General features: G+C 39.0%; 1 protein-coding gene across 1 annotated transcript in view; it reads right to left on the bottom strand.

Moving 5' to 3' along the window:
- Positions 1-184: 184 nt before the first annotated feature.
- The window catches only part of LOC103465827 (neuronal cell adhesion molecule-like), a 90,152-nt gene continuing 63,465 nt past the window's right edge, over positions 185-26,871 (bottom strand). The window contains exons 6-29 of the mRNA XM_017305239.1: positions 26,056-26,249; positions 25,593-25,715; positions 24,537-24,707; positions 22,000-22,111; positions 21,736-21,920; positions 21,469-21,603; positions 20,931-21,074; positions 20,719-20,830; positions 20,468-20,634; positions 19,500-19,647; positions 19,310-19,399; positions 19,082-19,206; positions 18,791-18,820; positions 18,022-18,123; positions 17,135-17,332; positions 16,348-16,418; positions 15,936-16,158; positions 15,662-15,777; positions 14,832-15,036; positions 14,383-14,505; positions 13,813-13,989; positions 6,181-6,312; positions 5,807-5,885; positions 185-3,037 (exon numbers count right to left, since the gene is read on the bottom strand). Of these exons, the coding sequence (XP_017160728.1) occupies positions 2,791-3,037; positions 5,807-5,885; positions 6,181-6,312; positions 13,813-13,989; positions 14,383-14,505; positions 14,832-15,036; positions 15,662-15,777; positions 15,936-16,158; positions 16,348-16,418; positions 17,135-17,332; positions 18,022-18,123; positions 18,791-18,820; positions 19,082-19,206; positions 19,310-19,399; positions 19,500-19,647; positions 20,468-20,634; positions 20,719-20,830; positions 20,931-21,074; positions 21,469-21,603; positions 21,736-21,920; positions 22,000-22,111; positions 24,537-24,707; positions 25,593-25,715; positions 26,056-26,249 (3,409 nt within the window). The 3' untranslated portion in view covers positions 185-2,790. The remainder of the gene's footprint in view (positions 3,038-5,806; positions 5,886-6,180; positions 6,313-13,812; positions 13,990-14,382; positions 14,506-14,831; positions 15,037-15,661; positions 15,778-15,935; positions 16,159-16,347; positions 16,419-17,134; positions 17,333-18,021; positions 18,124-18,790; positions 18,821-19,081; positions 19,207-19,309; positions 19,400-19,499; positions 19,648-20,467; positions 20,635-20,718; positions 20,831-20,930; positions 21,075-21,468; positions 21,604-21,735; positions 21,921-21,999; positions 22,112-24,536; positions 24,708-25,592; positions 25,716-26,055; positions 26,250-26,871) is intronic.

Here is a 26,871-nt window from a genome sequence, read left to right as displayed (position 1 = left end):
CCAGGTTGCAGAGTTGTGTGATTATTATATACTTTCTTTATCCATAGCTGTTGCCAAATAAGCAGTTTCTGTGGTAGTAAAGAACAGAGCAAAGTCATGTTTTACAGGATGGATTATTTATGGATACAATATGTTTCTCTAGACCRATTAAAGTTGTTCACTTCACTCAAGGAAGTATCAGTCGGAAAATTTAAAGCAGGTGATTTATTTATGCATCATATTTMCCGTAGACTGAAATTCAAACCAGCAATGAAGAGAATAAAAACTTAAATAGCTGAAATGAAATCATTTGTTAGTACAAATCTGGCTCTAAAATACAAAACMTCTGAGACACTCRAAAACAAAGTGAATCAATTCCTACAGGAGTACAACAGAAACCATTACAACCAGTTTAAATCAGAATATCAGCCTGTGCATTAAGATGCCATGAGTATCAGAAAAAACACACACATTATTCATAAGAAAATTTCAGTCCCGTTAGTTAATTACAATTTACAAGTTGCACAGAAACAATAATAATAATAAAAAAATGAAACATTTGAGGCTGTATATATATATTCTCTACAAGTCTATAGTTGTCTATATTTATTATAATCAAATTAACAAATTAACCACGTCATGCACAATATTGCCACTCATATTCTGCTTGTCCCTGTACAATCAATTCATATGTATTTACAGTCGTCAAATACTCATCAACTAAATGCTTTAAAAATAAAACTTGATGCAAGTTAAGAAAAAGAAAATCTTGATTCCATCCAAAGGCCCTCAAGTGGAGTTAGTACATTTGAACAACGCTTGCCTCAACGAAACTGAATGTCAKGCATCCACAAACACTCACACACACACATTCACACACAGATCCATATACATTTAAACATTGAAGAAATACAATCAATAGCATCTCTGATGCACCACAAGAAGCTTTAACAATGTTTCGATCCGATCCAAATAAAGAAACAAAGCCGGTCCTGCATGTCAAAGCGTCATTAGGAGTGAATTTATGACGTGTCGTATTTTTTCCTTGGACGTGACTCTTACAAATCCCGTTATTGTCTTCAGTGTGGTAATTAAACTCCGAGAGTCTTCAGAACTGAGTCACTGCTTTAGAAAGGCACTACCTGCTGACGGAACCCCTCCAATGCTGCTGGACCTTCAGCATTCACTTCWGATCTTCAGATTGAGCTAAAAAAAAAACAGGAGGTCACATGCAGGGGGAAAAAAATATAAAAATGGCATGACGCATCCAAAGCTGCATTTCAATTTCTACGTTSGCAGGGGCAGATTAAAGAGGTGACAAAGGAGGACCTGTCAGCATGCAACTTTGAAAAAGTATTCAMCCCCATTGAGCTGCTTCACATTTTCTCATCTTACAATCACAGACCTGAGTGTATTTAGTTGAGATTTCATGTGATACATCAACATACAGCTGTGCGTAATTGAGAAGCTGACARAAATTTGTTCTCAATTAAAAACCACTGCAGCTTTCACACGTCACCGAATCTCAGTAAGATTTAATTTCTGTACAAATCTATTTGCATGTTTTCTAGAGAACATTAATGAACAAACAGGATCATAAAACACAAGGAACAGAGCAGAAAGGCCTGGGATAAAGGCATGGAGAAGTAGGGTTAGGTCAGAAAACAAAGTCCAAAGCTTTGAACATTTCCTGGAGAACTGTTCAATACATCACTTCGAAAAAAAAAAAAAGAATACAGCACACCTTCATACTTCCATCTTCTCATTGCCTACAGTGTAGGCAAGACAGCTGCTGATCAGAAAATGAGCCAAGAGGAACATAGCAACTTTTGAGGAGTCCCAGTGGTCCGTAGCTCTGGTACTGGTAAGGTATTGGCAGTATCATACTGTGGGAACAGTGAAGCTGATGGGAGACGGATCCAAATAAAGAACTATATCCAGACCTTAAGAATAGCCAGTTGCAAATGCTCTCAATTTAATTTTATCTGAGTTTCCTCTAATACAGACATGCCCCAAAATACTTGTGGATGATCCAAAGATGACCCAAAAAAAGCACAGACTCAAAAATGCAAGTCACAATTTTCAGATTCTTCTTTGCAAAAAAAAGTGAGAAAATCATGAACATGCCCCTATTAACTATATACACACACACGTACCAGTTTGTGCGTTACATAAAATCCCAATAAAATACACATATGTATSACAGTGTAATGTGACAAAATGTAAAAACAACTGGGGGATATGAATACTTTTGCAAGGAACTGCACCCTCTGTATAGTTCTAGCAGGTGTGCATGTCCTGCCAGTGGGATTGCAAATGCATTTGAAAACTGAATTATTGCAGCACATGCATTATATCAGTGCACTAAGTCACAGCAACTTCCTGTCCTCGGTTGGAAATATGCATGTTAGCTGCTTACTGTTGACATTTAACACTGCTTCAGTGGAAAAACAATGTCAAAACCAACATGATATATGTATTGTGRAAAAACACTGCATCACTCATGTGAGGCCTATTGAAAGATGCTATATGAGTTAATGTCAAAGTATTAATAATATATGTCTTAAAGTAAAAGCATGTATTGTCAAATCAGTATCATACAATTCAGCTACTAAGCCCAACGTTGTCAGGAAGATTTCCAAGTGAAAAAAAAAAAAAGTCTTTCTATGTTTCTTGTGCCTCAGATGTCTGTGAGGTGTGTGCTTATGAAGCCATGCAGCATCGTGAGACCCCCCTCAAACCTCCAAACCCAAATCCCCATGCTAAATGGAGATTCTGCCATTGTCGGGATGCAGCGAGCACACCACACCGCTACACAAAAGAGTTCAAGGAGTTCATGGCGTTAATCGGGGACGGGGCCCCTGAGCTCTCAGGGCCCTCAGCATTGTCCCTGCTGGAACTCTTCCCACTATACTGGCCAATAAAGGAGCCGTCCTCGTTGAACTGTCCGTCTCCTCCTTCCCCGTAGTCAACTAAGCTGTCGTCACTGTCGTCTCTCTTAACCGTCCCGTTAGACGGCGTGCGGCTCTCTTTTACCAGTTTATGGTCCTCATTGTCACTGAAGGAGAAAATAACATGCAAATGTTACAGGTGAGATGAGGTGGCAGATGCAAGAAGATTAGTGATCACTTTTTTTTAGATGGAGCACGAAGCGGCCAATCGGAACTCACAGCTGAGGAGTGAAAAGCCCAAAAAGTTTTCAAAATAAGCAGCAATTTGGATTTAGTTTTGATTTTTGATTTGCTCCACGTCTAAAAAAAAAWTTAAATAAAAACAGAAGCTATGATTGATTGGTTTCTATCAGGCAACAGGGAATAAAGCTCGAGCCGACACACTCTTATCTAAATTCCCCTCGAAACCAAACGTGAGGCGGTGAATGTGCTGAGGGACAAAAAAWAGAGCATTCCCCATCCCAAGACAAGAGGCTGTGATGAAAAACAAGAAGCTCCGGCACGATGAAGTGAATAAAACTTGAAAAGCAAAGACTCCAGATGCATGTCCTGCAAAGCGAGCATGAGAGTAACCCCAACCCCGGGCACAACGTATGAAACGTCTGCAAAGAAAGCTTTCTTTGGAAATCAGATCACCAGAAACGTTCCGTGGTTAAAATGAGCCGAACGTCAATGAGATGTGTTCATAAAGCCCTCATAATGCCGCGGTGTTCTTCAACTTTAGCACAGCATATAATAAATCTGTAAGCGTAAAACGTTTACAGAGTGTCAGAGGCCATATTGAAGAAAACTTACCACGCGGAGCATGATCAAAGCTTTATGAGTGAATATTAAAATTGATGACAGCAGGCACTTTTCTCCACAGTGACTTCCACAGAGCTCACACAACCCCCACCGACACCATCACCACCCTTACCTTCACTGAGACCCAGAGATCAAATCAGGACATCTCACTGAAATCCCACACAGACAGACGTTCCTACACACTGATTCACTACTCAACACACACGCGCACACGCACACACACTTAGGAGAGTTTACTACTTTCACATTAGYGAGGAGCAAAATTATGTCTTAAACAGAAATGAGTTGTTCTACAAACAAAAACGGCTCGGGTGAGTTAGGTTATGCCTTTTATTGACATACTGCAAGGTTTCCTGCTGAATAAAACGAAACAGGATGAAAGGAAAAGGTTCTCTAACAAAGGCACTATGTTACTCGTACACTTTGCAACGTGGTTTGTCTAATAAATCTCTCTTTTAGTTTGTGTCCATAGTTGTGTTCCTCTTTCTCTATTGATACAGTGGACTGTTGGCATTTTTCTTTAGCAATAAAAAGTTCAAAACCATCATGTACTGGTCTCASTACAAATTACCRAGCTTGGGTGCTATATTTGATCATATTTGTATTTCATAAAACCTGAACATCTTGAAAGAATAAAACACAAATAACTTTCAGTCCTGTTTTWCTTTTAGTAAATCASGTCAATAATGTAAAAATGTCCATGAAGCAACTGTTTGTAAGTTTAATACAGACACTTACATTTTTWATTTTTCAGTTCCAGTGTTGTCACACGCAGTCAGGACTCCCCATTGCTTTTAAATGGCTGACTAGTGTGCCCGGTTGTTATGTCCCCAAAATACTGCTCTTAGAYAGCATTACACCTGATTTACCTCTTCTTAATGGAGATATTGGGATGCAAGTTTTTGCCATATGAGCTCACACAAAAGCTAGAGGCTTCCCAACAATTTCTCCTGAACATTATAAATCCCACAAGCAGTTGTTGTAAAGACAATCTGATATATTGTGTATAGTTCAAAAAGATGTAAGTCCTGGCAAAATAACAATATCTTGACGTGTTTCAGAGACTSCTGTAACTTTGTCATCAAGATAGAAAAAAAAGCAATAAGTAATACTGGGTTGAACTTAAACATTGCCTCCAGTACTGCTGATTTTGATCTTTTTATGAATTTGATAAATAAGAGATGGAGAACCAACAACTTTAGGCTTAAAATGTAATACAATTTAAAAATCTGTCAGGAGCACAATTAAACAGCCTATCCAGTTTTCAGACATGCTTTAAATGCCACATCAGATCCATATGCATTTATACAATATACTATATCTATATATAATTGATAAATCCATTCAACACGTTATTCCCTGGAGCAGAATGTTGAATACCCATGCATAAAAYCCATCGAACATATTTATATCTACATACAAAAAGGAATAGAATACAAAATATAAAATCAAGACTATCTTATAAATTGACTTTTAAAAAACAATATTCAAAAACGTTACATGTACAGATTTAAAGTGCTTCTTTTTTTGTCTTTCTTTTTTTTCAGCATGCTATTGGAGATGCAGCCCAGATGGAGGAGGCTAAGAAACATAGCTGGAGAAGATCCAGGAGGTTAGGCAAAGTGTTATCACTATATTTACTGTCGGCAAAATGCTTGTGATTAGCTTATTAGTTGGGATGAGAGTTAATGTTCGCTTGTACCATTCATCTCTTGTAACAGTCATTTTTAAACCTTTTGACATAATAAAAATTTGAAATCAATTAAACCTGAAGACTCCTGATCCCTACATGGCACCACAACGTGATGTCCAGCAGACACACCAGTCCGACACGAGACGCCTCCAAGACATCCCCGACCCGTTAAGAGTCTTGGCAGAAGCTCAAACCGGTTGCCTTCCTCTTGATGCTGTGACTGATATCGGTGGGTTTGAATGGGTTATTGTCAGCTGCAAGGGCTGGGTAGAGGAAGGAAGTGGGCCAGAAGTGGGCACGAGGCGAGGGGGGCTGATGGGTAAAAATGGACTTTTGGGGGCGCGAGGGGTCCAGCAGCAGCAAGAGCACTTTCTCTCACCTGTATTCCACAAAAGTACAGTCATCATCTTTCATTGGCTGGAACTCCGGGTCTGTGTGCGCATCCTCCTTTTCTTTGACTGGGGACACAAACAAAGAAATGTAGGCTTTCTCAATGTTTGCAACAACACGTCTGTACTTGTGTCATGTACTTTAGCTGATTGCTTGCTGTGAAATGTAGGAAAAATGTGCCAATCTGAAATAACTTYCTAACAGAAAAGGAATCGGTAACATTATACAGAACACAGCAAGTAGGAATATCCCACATTTTGAGAGCAAAAATCTCCCMAARRAAAAAAAMAAAAMGTTTTTTCTGACAGCTTCCAAAGATAGCTGAAAACAGTGCGCACTGGGTTTGTTTGTGCAGTGACTCACCGGGGTATTTTCCTCCTTTATTCCTCTGAATGAAGCAGATAATGAGGAGGATCAGGATGAGCAGGGCGATGGCGCACATGAGGCCAATGAACCATCCCTGAGTGGCGATGTCTACCTGTCTGCTCGTCACAGCTGGCCAGAGATGGAGAGATAATGCGATAATTGTAAATGCAACATTTCTAAAGTCTTTTCAGTGATGAGGAAAATCTCCCTCCGATGATGTGCTGAAATGGCCGTACATTGTTTTGGCAGCTGCTATTGCCATCAGTTAGTCATTTCAGCTCATGAGTGAACCGTGATGACACTTTTTACAAATTGTGTTAGATGAGCAGGGAATTTTCTGTATTAATTTAAGAATAAGATGAACTGCATTAGAAATGTTGCAAAAATAATTTCACATTTAGTGACATTCACTCACACAAACACACACAGCTACAATCACCGACCATCACAAGTTTTTTTCTAGTCTAGGTTGCAAATTATAATGCTATGCTCAAAATAATCTATATTAGAATATTGTTTGTTTTCTTTTTTGTTATCTGCATATCTACAAAATGAGATTAATATATAAGGTGCAAAACTTTAAAACCCAAAGGTCATGCAAACTGTTAAACATTATATCTCTGCATGTTTGTTACACTGCAGCAACTAGGGGTGTAACGATACATCCAGCTCAGGAGATTCACAATGAGAAGAAGAAGCAGAAGAGATTTGAGTCAAAACTTCTGGTAAACCTAAGAATTTGCATGCTTTGCTTTTACAAATTGAGCTAAAGTTTCACATACCACAAAAGATCTCTGTTGAGATTATTATGAAGTCAGCTAAAATTTATTCAGATTTTGAAAACATCAAAAATCTGAAATAAGTACTTAGATTTGCAATTAGCTGCGTTTAGCCAGACTCAGATTTTGAATCATTTTAAATATAGTTCAYGGTTACTCTGTCAGTCCTATCACTGTTTCTTTTATCTACCAGCCACAGAAAAAGAATGACAGATATAAACAATTAAAATGTAGTGAGTTTTTTTTTTTCTCAACAAATAAAGAAGTCTTTATTAGTTGACTCCTTCAACACAGCAAAGGAAATCAAGAAGCACTTCAGTTCTTCTGAATCTCAAACCAACAGCTAAGCTCAAAAATTATTCACAAGTCAGGTAGATTTAGATTTAAAATCCCTCTCACTCAACCAAGATGTTTCTTTCTGATAAAAAGTAAGTAGATGCAGTAAGCCACTGTAGAAAGGTTAACAAAATGAGGATTTTGAAAACTATGTAAAGCCTTCTGAATAATGAATAGATTAATTCTGTCATCAAATCCGTCTTGTGATCATTGAAAGATTTTTGCATGTTTCCACTTTAATTTTGAGGATTTACTTTGTGTCTGAGGTTGGATGGCCTCCCTACCATCACCATAATCTTTAACTGTCTCCACAGATTCTATATCAGAGTCAAGTCAGGACTCTGGTTGGCTCAACATTAATATTACTTATAGTCAGAAAGAACATGTAGGTACAATTACAAGATCACTTGAATCTAAATCCGCCAGGAGCATTTTGGGCTTAATTGTAGTCAAAGTTTAAATCAGCCACCTTCCTGTCTGATAAAACAGCTTATATTTACTTCACCAGGGAAAGCACTGACAGCTGTATTGTACTTTGCGGTAAAAGACTCCAACTCTATGAGAAGGATTGTGGTGTTTTTAATACCACAAGATCTCGTTACACCCCTAAGAGCAACATTTCAGCTAAAACCCAACTCAACTTCGCAATGGTAGAATGGTACAAACTACTAGGTACTTTACACAAGTGACGTTATGAGGCCTGACTCGGCCAGGTAAAGACGGAGGCTACACCCCAGGACGCGCCTCACCTGGGACCGTGACAAACAGCTCCTCGGAGTGGAGCGGCTGCTCGTGGTGACCCTTAGCCACCACACGCACCCTATAGGAGAGGCCCACCTTTAGACCTTTCAGCTTAACGTTCTGAGAGCCGTTCACAAGCTCTTTTTGCCACTCCTCTTCACCTTCACCTGCAGGAGGGACGTCGACGGAGAGAGGTATGTTTGAGGGAGCGAACAGAGCTTTCAATTGTCCATGGAGATGGTGAAACGATGGGAACTACTTGTACAGCATTACTCTGCAGGCAATTTTAAATATTCCAGGAGTAGGAAAAAAAAAATCTATTTAGGTTTTGAATAAATTATTGTGGTGACCCTGATAGCTCAATGCACTTCAACAAGCGCATACATACTGGAAGAAAAAAAAAACAACTGTTGACAATTAGTGCTGCCTAAAAATAACTAAGAGGAAACCAGCTTGGTTCAGAACAGCTGCTTGTTGCTCAGAACATATTTTAATTAGAAAAACACAATAATCTAGGGAGACATAAGCAACAAAGATATCTTTCACATAGAAAATATTCAAACATGTTATTCTGGTTTTCATGTGTTTTCATTTATGATAAATTGTCAGAATACCCATGATCATTTGGTTTYGTTTTTCTGCTCCAAATTTAGGTCAACACTGCCCAAATCCCTTCAGGACAACACACTGCAGAATCAAACCAAACTGTCACAATATCMATTTTTTTCTTTTTTTTCTTTGTTTGTTTTCACAGCTGTACACAGTGGCAATTAGAAATACTCATACAAAAGCCACATCAGGGGCAAAACAAACATGTGGAAGAAGGTGCTCTGGCCAGATGACACCAACATTCACCCTAATCTTTGGCCGACATGCTAAAYACCCTGTGTGGCTGAAAAAGGTGCACATCGCCCTAAACATTGGGGTGACCGCCTCATGCTGTGTTTGTTTGATGATAAACACAGGTAAAGTCTGGGAGAAAACCTTTTGRAGACGGCAAAAGACCTGAGAATAGAGYTGTGATTTGCGCTAAGGTAAGGCAACAACCCRGAGGTACAATGGACTGATGCACAATCATTTGTTGAAATGACCCAGTCAGTTCAGGCATGAATTCAATTAAAATCACAGCAAGCTGTGAAAAGTGGCATTCGCAGACAATCTGCATACAATCTCACTGGCAATTRACTRTACTGTTAATGTGCAAATATTGTCCATGCCAAAGGTTGTTTTAAAAAGTAATTATTCAAGGAGCTGAATAAAAATGGAGGCCATACTTTTCAGATTTATAGTTTTAGAAAAATGTGCAAAACTTCCTTTCACTTCACAGGTATCATATTAAGACAAAATATTAAAGYTCAAGAGGCATTCACGCTCTTTTGAAGGTTACAAAAGTACTTCTAGCCTCAAAAGGTATTTTGTTATTACTGATTTTTTTAAGGCTATTCTGCACTCCAAGCCACAAAAAAAATCTAATCCTATGATCTGACACATAAAAACAGCCACTAGAGAAAACACTTGATGTTCAGACCTTCAGATAACGAAATAAAAGAACTATTTCTATGTCACTCTCAGCAGTGATTTCACAGCTATGCTGTCGCTGAGATAGAAATCTCACTCTGACTTGTCCACTGGAGTGTTGCAGTGTTTTATCTGTTTACCTGCATGTGAGCTATCAGGGCCACCAAACAAGCAAAAGTGGGAATGAGCTAAACATGAAATGTGTCATGTCTGATGATCACTGAATTGAGTTATTCCGAATTAGTTGGATATTATTACGATGACATTTCTTAACTGAATGATTGAAACAATAGGTGTGAGAGAGTCATACCACAGAGCTTTTAACCTCACCACAGGTAGAAATAAGCAATTGAAAGCACTTTAGTCAACCTCTGTGGGTATAAAGACGACAGGAAGTGCTGCTTTTTGTCAGATTTTACTCACACATTCTGTCAGTGTTATGACTGGAAATGAGAACTCCAGCCAATTCCAGCATTGAGCAATTCAGAATCCAATCACGGGAAACTTCATTTATCAAATCATGGTCTTCCCTGRCAGCGTTAACATGACTGCCGATATTTTTAATCACCTGCTGGAGCCAGTAATGAAGTAGGAGTCTCTTACCACCCATGCCTGAAGCTGAGAGAAATATCAATGAGGTGATGATTTTCCTTACTGTTTTCTGCAATGTACTCTACATAAACACTTTTCTCCGGGCCCCAGTACTCCCAACTGATCAAGGCCCCATCTTCTTCAACAGAGGAGCTAACATTCGCAAAAAGACTCACRGGCCGGGCTGCGCACACAAGAGAAGAGACAAACATCAAGGCTGGACTGTGGGTCAATGGGCGATGCAACAAATGGCAATCAATTGCTTTGTCCTGATTATACAAGTGCATCTTAATAAATTAGAACGTCATCAACAGGTCTATTTCCACAATGGAGTTAAAAAGTTAAACGTAGATTTACTAAACAGACTGATCCATTTCCAGTGTTTATTTCTGGAAACTTAGAGCTTTCATTCTTAGAAAATCAGAACACAGGACAAATAAAAAAGGGTTATCAACACAGAAATGTCATGCGCACAATCAAGTAGGAGACTGTTGACGCATCAAAATACTGGGATCATGCAGTCCTCGCTGTTGGAGAAATGTCCCAAACTGATTCAATTAAAATTCAAGTGTCAGACAAAACAATCATCTTCGCACTTTGAGGAATTAGGGAGAAGCTTGATCGATTGAGAACCTCATCCAAACAGGAGTGGCGGCTTTACTGTAGAGCATTTTACTGCAGAAGGGAGTGGTTTTYTTAACAACATGTTTGACATCATGAGGAGATAATATCATGAACATTTATTCAGGCAATTATTTCTCAATTATTCATACCAAGGGAAGTTAAACAGCTGGAATGACAAACTTTTGATGACCCTAAGCAGTCTGTTAAATTAAGGACAACAATGTCAATGTGTAAAGTGGAAATCATTAATCCCTGATCTTAGTCTCCAAAAAAATGTGTGGAATATGTTTCACTCTGCACATAGCAAGTAAATGTCTGATTCCACATAAGTTTCACTTGGAATAAATGGGTCAACTAGATTTAACTTGTTGATGGTTTTCTCATTTTTGAAGAGGCACTTGTAATTCTCCGACATGCATGCCTTGACCCATACAGAAGTCCGCAACACCACTGGATGGGGCAATAAACCATGAAGAGCAGAGTTCACAATCAAACTCCTAATCATCTAATCCAACATGTAGTTTACTAAGATCTCAGCACAGTCTGTACCCTTGTGAATCGGACGGCGTGGAGGAAACCCTGCAACCGGATGAGAGGTTTGGGTGCCTCCTGCAAACAACACCAAGAGGATAAAATATGGACCCACACCCAAACACAGACATACGCATGCAAAGGAAACAACAACAGGGAGACACAGCAGACACACAGCCATTATGCACAAAGCAGAAAATCCATTAGCATGCAAGGAAAAACCTCGCCATGCAGCAGGAAGCACAGCCAGCATCCGCTGTGCAAAAAGTACAAGAGGGTCAAAGTTGTTGACAACAAAGGAGAAGAAAAGCAGCATGCCACTCTAATAAAGTCTGATCCTGTTTTATCAGGTGAAACTGAAAAGGCACATGTCAAACAGCATCTTTGTCTATGTGGCTTTGAACTCAAACATTTAGGTGGATAAAGGACAGAGAAGAGAAAAGGTGARCGTCCTCAGAGATAAGCAGCATGCATGCAGTGGGTTCTCCACCTAGATATGCTCATCTGCTAACATTTGATACTACAGGTTGAAGAAACAAATACACACAGAGAAATAATAGGTGAGCTACAACAAGCTCACCACTCATCCCTCTGCTATCATCACTTTTGTATCAGAGAAATGTCTTCAATTCAAGGTKTCTWCATGAGGTTTATCGGATAAATATGAAACTGAATCTAAGGAGCAAAACATGGAAACAAGTAGAACCAACAGTGCAATGTACACACCTAAAAGTAAAGTGAAATACTTAGATGTTGATACTTTTCTTTGAACCAACAGAAACATGATGAGGCAACGTGTCAATAAGGGTTCATTCACTTGTATCATTGAGGTAATTATTTTATATGAATATATAATATCAATCTTTAGTATGTGATAAAAAGCCAATCATATAAAAATGTTTGCACAGCTGTGATCAAATGTTTACATCCATGATCCATGCATGACTGTTAAGTAAATGTCACCCAGTTAAATCCTAGCAGTCAACCACCTATATGCTTAACAAATTTTCTAAATATATATTGTGTCACAGTATCAAAACACTCCCATATGACAATAAAACTTTCCCGCAGAAATTATTTAGCTTGCTGATTTAGACAGCTGCACATTTTAGTCAAGCAAGTGTCCATTTTACATGATGTACTTGTTTCCTGGTCGCCATCTTCTCAGTCTACRGTGATGTACAATAATAAATATTGAGTTAGTCAAATGACTGCAAACAAATCCATCTTACCCTAACAAGRAAAAACAYCAACTATTACAAACCAGAGGTTAACGCCCCATGGCACTGACAACCTTCAACACACCTTACTTAAAGATTTAGGTAAATGTGTGAATATATTTAACCCTACATGTGTAATTCTGATCCTGTGTAAAGTAGAACATTCTAAACAAATTGTAACTCTTGCTAAATAGAACATGCAGATCTTTAATAATAGACCATTGTTGTGCAATCCTTAAAAAATGTCAAATAACATTTGACATTTTATTTGTCAAATAAAATGACAAATAAAATGTTATTTTATTTGAYATTTTATTCATCTGCTCTCTTCTRGCCAGAGAGAGCAGATGCAAACTTCTGATCACAACTGTAATTGAGATGTTTGAAGCTATTTCTAGCTGAGCTGTTTAGGATTTTTAAGGACGAAAGTCAAACATTTTCACATTTCAGAAGAAAGTATTTTTCCGCAAATTGTTGCCGTCTTGCCAGTTGACTTTAACCTGAAAAAGGYAACCTTTTCTGTCACACAAAAAGCCAAGCAATAGAACAAAGATTCCTTCACGATGAAAAAAAATATAAAAACTAAATGTACACATAACAGAGGACACAAGCTTCAATAGCAAAGCAGTTACCATTAAATCATGTTAGGAAACTCTTCCAGTCTTTATTTAGAAAACATTAGTTTCTGAATTCAGCTGTTTTCTGAAGGAGATTGTGAATTAAAAAAAGCTTACGTGTCAAAAGTAGACCGAGACTAAATGGTCTTTCATCTCACATAATTGATGACCTTTAGAAACATTTTCCTAATGTGTTTGTTTCAGTCAATATTTTCAATAACGCACAATGTTTATTTCATGAATTATAATCTAATTAGTTTGTGCTCCAGGGCGTAGCCTCCAAGTAATTTACAATTCCCCTCTAAATTGATCACTGTTTCCATGGTAACGTGCTTCAAAACAAAGGTCTGAAGTTTGTGGGTGTTATCACATTCCTTACAAGCAGCTTCTTCTTTTTTTTAGCTCCCCTGCTCCAGATTAAAGATACTGCAATTACGAAACTTCCAGACATGTTCATCTTAAATAAGTCCAATTGCATAGGAGATGTACCTACAGGTTTCTGTTTGAGTGATATCTATATAATCAACTGTTTCTTTTAAACAGGAATTATTTTTAATGSTTTTTGATGTCTCGTGTAAAGGTCATCCAAGAACAATTTAGAAATGTTAGCTATTAGTCATCCTAAATACCACACGCTCCATGTTTTGCACTTGTCTGCCTTTGATGACTTACCTTCATCCTGCTTGACGACAGCTTCCTGAGAAATGGCCGGGCCCGCTCCAACGCTTGTTCTCGCATTCAAATAAAACTTGTAGCGTGGGCTGTACTTGAGGTTTTGCAAAGTGACTGAGGTCTCATTGGCAGCCAGGGCCAGCTCCTCTTCTGGGCCAAGTTCATTGGAGTTATTGACTACAGGGGTGAGGGACGGATGACGACAACGATGGGATGGAGAAGGATGTCGGAAAACAGGAAGTTGCGTAGCGATAGGAAGAGGGTGAGGGGTTGCAGATGGAGTGTCAATAATAAAAAAAAGGGTGAAAATGGAAAGATTTGGATAACAGAGGAGTAGGGTTCAGAAACAGAAGTTGGGAGTGACCAGAGTTGATTTGTTAACTTGTGTTGTTTTAATTGTAAGAACACTTAAATGCAGTTAAACTACTCTAAGCTTCTCCTATATGACTGATTAAGCCATGAAAAAGAATGGCTTACAAAGGCTACGCACTAGATGGCAGAGGATGATGTTCACATGACATAGATTTAAAATCTCGCTTGCTGTCTGTCAAGAAAAACAAAACTTCTCACCTGGCTGGTATCTCAGGTTGTAGCCAGTGATGTGCCCATTATGCTCATGAGGAGGACTCCATTCGAGGGTCAGTGAATCTAGGCTTGGGTTTGTGACAGACAGCAAGGAGGGTGGCCCAGGCTCTGCAGGAAAGTGTGAACAATGAGTGAACACAAGTCAGTGTCAGAAAAGCTGATTAATGTAAGAGAAACCAATGAAGGGAAATATGTAATGAGATGATGCCCTGTTTATTTCAGACATAATATCAAAAGATTAACATAAATATAGACAAATTTTTAGAACCATATTGTACAAATGCAATTTTGTGATTCCCCACTAGATGGTACTAAACTCTCCTTTCTGTTCCTTTAAATTCAGGAGGTAAAACATTAGCATAGTCATGTGTTTGACATTTTCTCGTAAGACTTAAAAATGTACATGTTAGAGTTTTAAAGTTTAAATGTCATACCTCCTTCAGGTGTCTTAAACTCCTGCTTTTCACTTTTGGGACCCTCTCCTTTCTTATTGAAGACGCTTACGTAAAAAGAATAGTGGCTGAATGGGTGCAACCCGGGCAGCAGGCCTTGGCTGTGGTTCCCACTAAAAGTGAGCATGCGCTTCTCCGTGTGATGGGGGTTGTGTTTGTGAAGGCTGTGCATCYTCGAGTAATGAACCTGCAACAAACAGTGTCAAATGCAGAAGCTTCATCTGTGTTATTTGTGCATATACGTTGATCAAGGATGTTACTCCTGTCATTTTTGTACCCAAAATATACTCTTTTTATTTTAAAGTTAAGATTCTGCAGATAATCAAGTGTAGACAATGGATGAATGGACTGGTGAATAAAAAAATATATAATAAGCAAGATCTGTCCTTTGTCCACAAATATCACACTAAGGCGTGGTTTCTAACTACAGAGCCTCCAAGGGGACATAAGCTAGACCCTTTGCAATAACGTGTTTACTAGCCAATTGACGAACTGAAAGTGTTGCTGCTACAATATAAGGTTTTTGTAAGGCTTTTCCATGTATCTTTATATTTAGTATGTAAGATGTTTAAAGCGTTCAATCTTTTTCCTTAGGATACAAACACACCACAGACCTATGGGCTTACCATCCCTACTCCACTTTATATAAACATAACAGAATTTAGACTTATTTTCATGAGGTAATATCACCATATGACAGTATAGATTGTGGAGTCTTTTTTGTGTTGGTAGCCATTTTCATATTGCATATGTGTAGGTTACCATTTACTTTTTATTAGATGCATCGGCTTGTTATTATCAAAATTCTGTACCTTGTATCCTTGGATCTGCCCTCGTATTAAATGAGGAGGCACAGGATCCCATCGTACCCGAGCCAAGGTGCTGTTTAGCACTACAACCTGAACATTTGCTGGAGCTGCTGCTGGCACTGCAGAGTTAAAGAAGATGCATAACATTAGATCAGGCTACAACCAAAAGGCCAGAGTGAAATGTTACAGGGTATRCAACCAAATACATCGCCTCCGGCTCTAACAAAAGATCTTTTTGTAAGAACTTAAMGGCCTTAAAAGGTTAAGGTGGACTCACAATCTTCTCCTGAGTAGCCGATAGCAACAGCGGGCTCTGGTCCTTCTCCGTGGTTGTTTACAGCCTGAACCTTTATCTCAAATGGACTATATGTGGGTATTTCAGATACAGTATACATGGAGTTGTTGGTAGTGGCTGTTATCCAGTCGCTGCCTGGCCTCTTCTGCCTCCAACTCACTATATAATAAAGCCCAGGACCRTTGGACTGAAGGCCTGACAGAGGCTGGAGAAAGAAATTTAAGATATAGCATATTGTTTAGACACTGCTTCGTTGGAGGTCTACTGCACTATATTACACTGAAGTAAATGAGTATGAACAGAAATCTAATTAAGCTCTGATACACAAATGCTGATTATGGTACTCTTTGCAATAATTGATCAAAGTCAGAATGGTCAACTGCATAGCGATTACCTCCCAGGTGATAACAAGATTGTTATGTTTATTTCCAGATCCACGTACATTTTTTGGGTTCTGGTCAGGAGCTGAAGACATAATAAAAAAAAATCAACAAATTCCAGAAAAAAAGCCAATTTCAGATTTAAACTGGTTATTTTGTTATTTTTTTGACAATAATAGTTTCTTTATTTATTTATTTTTTGTGAGACTTTTGACATAGAGGAACTAAATTGTAACTGAACTCATGTGTTGGTTACACTAAATACATAATACAACTTTTACTTAATCAGTTTGCTTTCCAAAGTGTATCTGGTACTTTCCCTGTACTTCCTGATCGCTAAGTTTTATGGAACTTATTGAAACGTAACCAGAAAAAACCTTTAGAGTTCTGGGAATGTACCTAGTAAGTCTTGAGAAAGTAACCTATGACGTCTTGATCTGTGACCAGCAGGTTCCATAAAAGTTTCAGAAAGTTATTTGGTAAATGCTTTAGCTAAACATAAATTCTGGGGGAAATATAGTTTTGTTATAGAAAATAATCTCTACATTTGTGTAAAGTATCTAGTAAGTTATCAAAAAGTTAATAAACAAATCCACAAAAGTTCAAATACAGTACCAATAAAACCSAGAAAGTAACTTTAGATTCCAAGAAACTACTCAGAAACATTCAGGACACTGAGTGTAAACTCTAAGTTTGGGGGAAGTTATATACACGTTTAGGGGAAGCAACACGTTGTCATGGTTTCAATTATTAATGTTCTGGTGCAAAACTGAATAGCATTTATAACTGCTGGCTCCGTACCTGCAGGCTCAGTTTTATACATTCGAGAGGGGCTGCTCGGCTCGCTCAGACCCACGGCGTTACGGGCCAGCACTCTGAATGTGTAGTGGACATATGGAGAAAGCTTGAGATGAGCAGTTGTCTTGGTCCCGGGAACCCGGGCAATGTCATGCCAGTGTCCTTGGTGGTGCAGCGAGTCTTCATACTGGATTACAAATTCTGCATTGCAAAAAGACAATCRTTTTTACACTTTTTAACCGTATTTGGCCACATATTTGCATAATGGGATTAATACTCTCATGCCACTTGAACTCAAAAAGCCACCAAGCACACACTGAATCTGCAATTAAATGGTGGATTTTGGCAAGGTTTTCATTAAAGATGAGTGTTTGCAACACGCTGAGCATTTTAACACAGTAAACAAGGTCAAACTATCAACCCGTGTATTACAAGATTGTTATGTTTAGTTCAGTGAAGAGATTTGGGAAAGGGATTTTTTTTTCACTGACTTCAAGGGATGAATATTAATTGATAGCCATTTTTACAACTTTAACATTTTTTTCTATTTTATTGACAAAATTCAATTTACAAATTAGTTATAAATCAGTGAAAGCTATTTTTTTCTTACGCAGAAAAACAGATAAAAGAAACAAAGTAACAAGGCAAAATGGCTTCATCCAACCAATAACACAAACTTGTGAGTAACAAAACTCTAAAAACCTCTAACATTATTACTTTATCACTAGTAAATCTGAACCACACTTAGCCAATGTTAAAGCCTATAAATCCATCTGCTATTTCTGAAAAAMCAGGAGTTTGGGACTAGTCAATAATTAAAACCAAACATTAAAAGCAGGTTAAATAAAACGCACACTGACAGCTGTATAAAGACATAGACCCACACACACCCTGAATAGGGCTGTTATGTTCCTCCCCAGGGATCCAAGTAAGCTGAACGCTCCTCTCTTTCTCATCTGTCAACTCCAGGTCTGTGGGGGCGTCGGGTCGCCCTGGAAGAAAAAACAGCAAGAGGGAGAGACACATATATTTATATTTTGAACATTTAACAGTAACACCACAATCAGGTGATTGTGGCACGATGCTTTATCCAAACAAGCCTCTCCTATTGCAGATTTATTTGCATGTTTTCATGTATTTCYTTTGCTTGGTCCACTGATGACAATAACACATGCAGATGCTGCATCATGCGATGAAATGACTGATGTTCAGTCTTCGCTTCATCTCGAGCTCATCAGACAAAATGAACAGACGCTCATGTTGTGAAGTTGCAGTGATAAGAAACGCATGCTTCAAATGAATGAGCGATGATGAAATATCACAAGAAGCGCACAGGGGGCTGTATCTGCTCTGAAATGAGCTTTGATATGAAAACAAGAGGAAGTTGCTCCTCCTTTCCCAAATGTTTACGCCGGCAGACAAACGGCGTCAATGCGATTGACTCAGCAAAAATGGCAGATCGGAAAAACACACACAAAAAATAATGGAGCAACTCAAACTGGTAGATGTAAATAAAGAGTCAACACTCTGTGACTGTTCGATCCAAATGACTTCTTCTGGGCCGAAGCATGCTGCATTAAACTGAAACCATCGAGCGAACAACACAAAAACGCATGCTGGCTAAGCACGTCTGGGTGCTTGAGCGTGCTGCGGGTTTACCGTGGATGACAGCTGGAGCTGGTGTGGTCTCTGTGAGGTTGGAGGGCGGCATTGAAATAAGAAGTTTGGTGGTCAAATCAGCCATAAGTAAACAAGAATGATAAATAGGCTGCTTAAGAGAAGGTCATCAAATATTTAACCTACAGAGCATGATCACTGATTAAATTCAGTCCGCCACACTTAGCCCTAAAGAGCTGACTGTTGAATCAAATTATCCTACCGACCTAACTCTCTGCCATTTTCTTAGCGTTCATGTTTTAAATTTGTAATGCTAAGCTCAGAGTCGCATACCGACAACAGTGAGCTCAGCGGTGACCGAGTCTTGGTCCAGAGTTGTGTTTACGTAGCACGTGTACACCCCTGCATCTCTCTCCAACACGTCAGTGATGGACAGGCTGTTGAATTGTACGACAAATCTGCAAAAAACAAATATATAAAAAGACCATTCAGTTATGTACAAGTTCAGATATTTTGCCCAGTTTTGAGAACTACATCCAGGTAACTTAAAGAAGCTCCGACCGATCATCGTTAGGCAGCTCCACATGATCTCTGTGCCATTCTCTCTCTGACACATCGGAGGTAGACGCACTGTTGGACTCTACGAGGAATCTGCAAAAATAAAATAAAATAAGAATAAAAAGTCCATTTAGTTATGTGCAGTTTCAGATATTTGACTAATTTTAAGAACTAAATTTAAAAAAGCTCCAACCGCTCATCGTCGGGAAGCTCCTCATCATCCTTAAGCCAAATCAAAGTGGGTAAGAGATCCTTGTCGTGTTTTATTGTGCACTCGAACGTCACAGATCGGCCCCTTTGGACCACCGTGTCAACCGGTTGCTTTAGGATMCKGGTAGGCTCTGACGGAACAGGAAAGCCAAAGATTAATAAAAAATCCGATCCGAGGTAGAGTTTCACTTAGGGTCAATAAAAGGTMAGAGGAACCAACATAGAAATCTTTGAGAAAGGTTAGGAAATATTCAGTGTGTTAGTTATTCTGTGCATGTTACAATTACTATGCTTGAAGTATTTTCATRACATTTCCATTTTGTTACAGTCCAACCAACAAACATGATTGTGAATTTGAAGGAACACAAAAGAATGAATGACTATTTGTTTTACACAACTAAAAATTATGCACAAGTTTGATTTCTGGGCCCCAGTCTTAGTACTTTGTTGAATCATACTTTTTTGTAATCAGAACGTCACGTCTATGTTAAGGTTGCAATTTGTGCAATATGGCTCAAGCTCAATAAAATTGCAGGAATAACATCTCTGAACATCAGCTTCCAAAACTTGCCAAAGAATATCAATCAGACTCTGACCTGTGTAGAGGCACAACCCCACATTATAATGCTGCCACCACCATGTTAATCAGAGRGATGATGTGGTCAGGAGGTTGTAAAGTGCTAGTTTTAAATTGCAGGTTGTAGGTTTGGTTAATTTTGTATTTATTTTTTTTACCAAATTAGTTTGTTTGGAATTATTAAATTCAATTTAATTCAGTTTATTATGTAGCAGAAAGTCACAACAATMGTCTCAATAAATTTTAAAGACAAGCATGTCCAAATCATATTCAGAAATATTTCATTGAATCAATCCAATAGAATGCAAGCATATAGCTGATATACATGGTAGAATAATCATTTAAAACAGCTTCAAACAAACAAACACACTCACCTTTTATATGCAGGTAAACGTGATTCTCAGAGGATCCAAGCGAGTTCCTGGCAATGCAGGTGTATTTGCCTTTGTGCTGCGGCTGAGCTACTTGAATCTCCAAAGTACCATTGTCATGCAGGATGTAAGGTTCCCCATTCAGGGTGCTGGCTCGGCTGTCTTTAAACCTAAGACACAGAGAGTTTACCACTTTGCATCATGCTACAGGAACGATTTCATGGCAAAGTTTTACTGAGTGTTTCTCAACTCACCACTCAATTTTGGGAATTGGTGACCCAAAAGAGGAGCAGTCCATGAGGGCCGGGCGATTTTCGATGACCTGGTAGATCTTGTTGGCTGGCGTCAGCACTCTGGGTGACTCATCTGCAGTGAGTCAGCACAGAATATCTATGGATTATTACTGTCCASAAAATGCAAGGGATGGRAAATAGCATTAAAATCCAKGATGGAGTGCTAAACTCACGGAGGACGTTGACGAAAGCGTTGGAAAGGAGGTAACCGTACGGGTTTGAGATGTTGCACTGGTACACAGCGCTGGTTCCAACCTGAACGTCGGTGAAGATGATTGTGTCGTCCTCCACCTTTCTGCTGATATCTGTAGGTAAATCTGTCAAAGCAAAAGGTTGTGTTTAAGAAGTGAGTGGCAAGATGATTGAGAGACATCTGTAGGGATTTATGATATTCTTAACAGTCAATGAAAAACATGATTTTTTTCTATCTTTTTGAGTCTTTTATACATACTTTACTTATGAAAACACTTTTCAAATTGTAAGCATTTTCCTTTTCCTGCTAATAAAACATATAAAAGCCAGATTAATCTATAGCATTTCTACCCATGTCAGCATTACTAGTGACAGAGTAAAATGCTTTTCACTACGCAGTCATTATTTTTTTTTACTTGTATTCTTAATGGTCTATTTTTAGTAAGGTTTGAAACTTGATTTAGGCGCCGTGATTAATATTTGAAGTTAGAGTCTGACAGTGGAGCAAATTGCTCTTACTCTCTATGCGGTCACCATTCATTGACCATATGATGGAGGGTTTGGGTGTGCCGCTGGCCCTGCAAGTCAGTGCTCCATTCTCTCCTGGAGCCAGAACAAGATTCTTTGGAGGTCCACTGATCCAATAAGGCGCAGCTGCAAGGAGCACAGAGCGGAGAATTAATTACMGAACAGACAATCCTGATGGCATCTRYGCATAAATCAATTAGGAGAGGAAGGTAGAGGAAGAAGGAGAGAGAGAGCAGGGAACAGCAGACGCAGACACACCTTTGACCTCAACGGTGATGATGTGGTGCGCAGAGCCAAGCTGGTTCTTGGCTGTGCAGCTGTAATCTCCCTCATCCGACTCAGACACGTTCACAATCCGCAGGGTCTTGTTGAAGTGAAGGAAGGACGTGCGCCTGCTGGGTAGGTCTCCGCTCACTTTGGTCCAGGATACCTCAGGGGTGGGCCTGGATTTAAGAGCTGTGATCAAGCAGGCGGCTTCTCGAGGCGCTGAGACATTTAATTCTGGCACATTCTCCGACTTACAGTCCTTCGGCAATGCACTCCATCTCCAGTACGTGTCCCCTCAGCACCATCTTGTAGCTTGAGTGGCCAGATGGGATGAGGAAGGTTGGCTTCCTATCATCCACTTGGGCCTCTGCAGTTACACACATATTTATACCGAGTCAAAAATGAGAAAAAAAAAWKAACTCTCTTTGGCATCAGCCAAGAATAAAGAGAGGAACTGAGGCAAACCTTGCCCTTCATKTTCTCTAAGCCTCCACCTTTCAATACTGTGGTGTAATCAAACCATCTGCTCTGAAATCTATCCATCTGCATACAAATACTCATGTTTTATTGGTAAATGTGGCCTTTTTTTCAGGTTCTTTAATATGTGTGTTGAAGGTGTTTATAGCCAAAGAAAGAAAAAAATTCATAACCAGGTAAACTAATGTCAAAAATTGACTTAGTGTAAAATAAACATGCAATAGAATCTGTCAGTTACCAAGATTGCTTTAAAGAAAATAAATAAATTAAAACAGATTTAGCATTTACACCAAAGAGTTTACACAATTTATAAGCAAGTGAAATAAGGTGGAAATGATATCAATAGAATGATGAAAAAGTTTGAATTAAATCAGAAATGAGAGAATGAAAAGTCTTAGTGGAAATAGAAACATTTTAGCAGCAGGATTAGCTAAAGAAATGATGAGTGCTCTCACTTTTGCCACAGATCCTCTATGAAGTAGTAAGTAAATATCAGCCACCCATATGTAGAGTTTAGGGCTGAAACGTTTCCTCGAGCGATTCGAGTACCTCGATTCCRCCCCGATCATTATGTGTGGAGGGCAGCGCTTTTACTTTCGCCGATGAGTTGTTGTGAAGTGCTAGCAGCATGGTGGTGAATTGTGCAGCGTTTTGTGAGGGTTTGGGGACAAATAAGGATAGTTGAATTTTGTGCTGYCGGAACCACGTCGTCACGGTTTTGGAGCGAACGGTAGGAATGAGAGAGAGATCGATCCGATTCCTCAATTAATCGTAAAAATATTCTATAGAGTACTCGATTACTAAAATATTATTTTATAACAGCCCTAATAGCGTTATCATAAAATGATGTTAATGGTAATTTTTTTTTTTTTACATCAGTGGAGTGCAGCTCCTCACAAATCCACAAAAGAAAAGAAAGACTTTCAGCTGCTTCCATTCACAGTCAGACAGTTTTACAAAAAATAAACTAAATGGCTCTACTCTGGTGACAGATGATTTGAAAAAAGCGAGTGTCAGGAGTAAGAGTGCTTCTCTGAACTGAGTGTTTCCAGATTTTGAGTTTTCTGAATTACAGTCATTCACCACCATGGTGAGTCACAGGTAAAACCATTTCAAAGGGTAGGTTGCTACTCTGTTAGGTCTACAAACTGATCCCCTCTCAGACAGCATTTATCCTTCTCCTTGCTATACAAATCACTGTATTTCAATTGTGAACACACATTCCAACTTGAGACATTACTATCACTATTTCCATAGTGGACAAATATTGTGTTCTGCAAAGACAGAGTGCAAAGTTCCCGAGATCATGTTCTCTCACTCATGGTGCCGATTTACAAAATATTTCTTGATTTCAGATAGTGAGTTACAAGTTCRAACTATTGAAAAGTAAATTGTATAAATGTTGAAGTTCAGACTAAAATGAAATCAGCATGCAGCTGTAGTTGAAGGAAATCAAAGGAAAGGTTCAAAGCAGGAGTGCCTTTTGGGGTTGAGGAGGGTTAGTGTTAGTGAGGAAGCTACGGCTTTGAGCTCTACTTTAAGAATAACCACAAGGGGGTGCTAGATCTCACCCTGGAAGAAACCAGCGAACCTCTGGGAAAAAAAATGCCCCCAAGGATGAATGGGTTGAAGGGTTGGTGTTAGTGGGTGTAAGCGAGAGTCTGGAGCTCTGGGTTGGGAGGAATTAAACACTGGAGGGTGCCAAAAACTCACCATTTAACAACTCAGTGTCATTATAATAATCTGCCATTGTTTCATTGATTGCATCCACTGTAACACAACAAACAAAACAAAACAAAAGAAATTGCATATGCAACGATATTAAATCATGACAATTACAAAAACATGTTTGCACATCTTTTTTCTAACAGAGAGCAATATGAAAACTAACATAAAMAAAACATAAAATATTTATATGGGAGATGATGGCCAGAATATGTAATGCAGAGTCTCTCATGATGTCAGCTGTAAAGGTTAAAACAATGAGAGCAGTCTTTGTTGTTGGAGGAGAAAGTGTATAGAGAAAAACGTCACAGTAAAAAGCTGCTTAGCAGAGAGCTTAGACAACAACCAGAACTCAGACAATATGTCTTTTGAGTCAGACGACAGTAGCATCTCCGAGGATCGGATCTGTGATGGGAAGCAGAGTTTCCCTCCCACGCTGCCATCCTGGCACATACTGTCCTGCTGAAAATAACCGCCWCTTATGCACGTGCATTACACAAACACTGTTGTCCTTTTTTTTTTTTTCCAGTCATGCAAATCTTAATCACATCTTTAAACCTGAGAACCACAGATGGGGGGCAAAGACTTACGGTTGAGCACTTTGACAGTGATGGGCTGTTTCTGCTGGATGGTTTGCGTGTGTGTGAAACGAGCGTAACAGATGTAGTCGTTCCTGGAATCCTCTAGGCAAACGTTGGAGAAGTACAGGTCGCCATTCAACGACTGGGACACCCTCTTGCTCTGAGGTAACTTCTGGAAGTCTGAGAAAATGATATCAATATAAATATACATCCGTTATAACTTCAGGAAGTATGCACTAAATAAATCCCTCAGGGCTGAACTTTAGGACCCCTATTCTCATTTCTTCGTACATTTTGAATTTCACCAGTTTGGATATGATGTTCAGTTCAAATGAGCACAACTTAAGTTCTTGGTCCATATATGCAAGAAAAAAAAAGTTAGTAATATTAGCAACTAGCAGAGTTAACTACGCTCTGTAAAATTAACATTTTTGAAGTTGTTGAAACTGAAATGGTGAAATTTCAAAAGCATTTTGTCATCAATACCAATCAGAATTTGTCATTAAAATCTCAAATAAAAACATGACAAATTTTGTTTCTGCAACTGACTATTAGCTACAGTTATAGCTAGGGGTGCACCAATTGTAGTTTTCTCATCGTCGATTACCGAACTTTTCAAAAGCCTAACTTACCAATTCCGATTTTAGCCGACACCATTTTTTTGTCTGAAATGTTGCTCAATATATCAAGAAGGTTGCTGACTATTGTTAACTGTAAATGTGCAGACATGACCTGGTCGGCTGGTTTGTCAGTGAAACCTCTCTCACAGGAGAAAAGAAAAGCACAGCGGTAGATTTTAGGACCGTTGCCAAGGTTGATAACATCGGCGGATAAGATTGGCTTCACATGTAAAAATCGGCCTATCACCGATCTCCCAAAATTGTGTTTCTTTACATGTTTCTTGTACATTTCACAGTCTTTGTGACAAGTTTTTTTTCTTGAAATGGATGCTAATCCATAATGGTAAGTATACCAGCTCTGCACCATACCTACAACAATTACAAACAAAACCCACTTTAAGTCAAAAAAATTCCAAACGTATCAAAATGACTGGCATCAGCTCACTATTGTCCATCCAGAATATGATTGGAGGTGGAAGTCCTGCTGGAGGTCGGCATGGCAGCACCAAGGAAACTCCCTTCTGAACCACGATTGGTTTATTTTTCTCCTTTGACCACAAGGGGGACTCTGGATTGATTGAAAATGGACATGCAACATGACAGGGTGAGTATCGTCACAATTTGCACATAAAATGCAGGCTAATAAAGCAAYGAGGCAAGATGAGAGGATGATGTCTAAATAGTGGAAAAGCTAAGAGGAAAATACAACGGGGCATTTCAATCTATAATCTAACATGCATTTTCTCGACTTGCAAGCTTTACCTTCGATAAGCCGTCTTAGGAAGAAAAACGCAACTTAATTTACAGAAAAGAAAAGAAAGGAGGAAATGATCCAGAATGTTTCATGAATTTAATGTTTGAAACGAAAGACAAGAAAATAGCAAGATGAAGCAGGACACCACGCTTACTTGACTGTCTGACGACGATATTGTTGGACACAGCAGATCCGTGTTTGTTCCTCGCCGTGCACTGAAACACGCCCTCGTAATGTTCAGGTCTTGCTCTGGTGATGTCCACCACCAGAGTACCGGAGTGAGGCCTCATGGTGACGCTTTCATCCTGATCAACGTCAAAGTGGCTCCCATTTCTTGTCCAGGAGAAGCTGGTGAGAAAAAACCGGCGCAGTTTTTCTGAATAGATGGACGATTAGATGAATAGGACTGCCTTTCCAATGAGGCACAATCAGTAACACCTAAATCACAATCACTAATATATACCAAAATAAAATTTAAATAAATAGAAAATAGGTACCAGTAAAGGGTGCAGGAATAGGGGCATACTGTATTTAGGGGGTAATTCTGCCAGTTTTCTACTGGCACCTCCATGGCTAAAAAGTGTGATATACTTAAAATATTTTGTTAAAATAAATTTAAAAGGAAAGAACATTTTGAACATGACATAACATTTATTTATTTGGACATTTATGGATGTAGTGCAGCCTCTGTACTTTAAATGTCTGTCTATATGCTGGTTCATTCCCTCCCTCCATATTTATAGTGTTGTGTACTAATGCGGCTAAGATTCAACCCAACAACAATGTCCATAGACAAACTGGAACCGAGCACAGTCGTCCACGACGTGGTGGACCGAACTCAACCTGRGAATCAACAACCATCAGCTTACAGACTTTTAGGACAAACATTTGCTTCTGTTTGCAGAGCAGAGTCTTGACATTTCCCTTCAAAGACATGAACTTGGTGACTGCTTTGTGTATGTATGTTCGC

The sequence above is a fragment of the Poecilia reticulata genome, linkage group LG6, assembly GCF_000633615.1.
Source record: "Poecilia reticulata strain Guanapo linkage group LG6, Guppy_female_1.0+MT, whole genome shotgun sequence".
Classification (NCBI taxonomy): Eukaryota; Metazoa; Chordata; class Actinopteri; order Cyprinodontiformes; family Poeciliidae; genus Poecilia; species Poecilia reticulata.
Note: the sequence above shows the minus strand (reverse complement) of the source record. Positions and strands in the feature narration are given on the sequence as shown.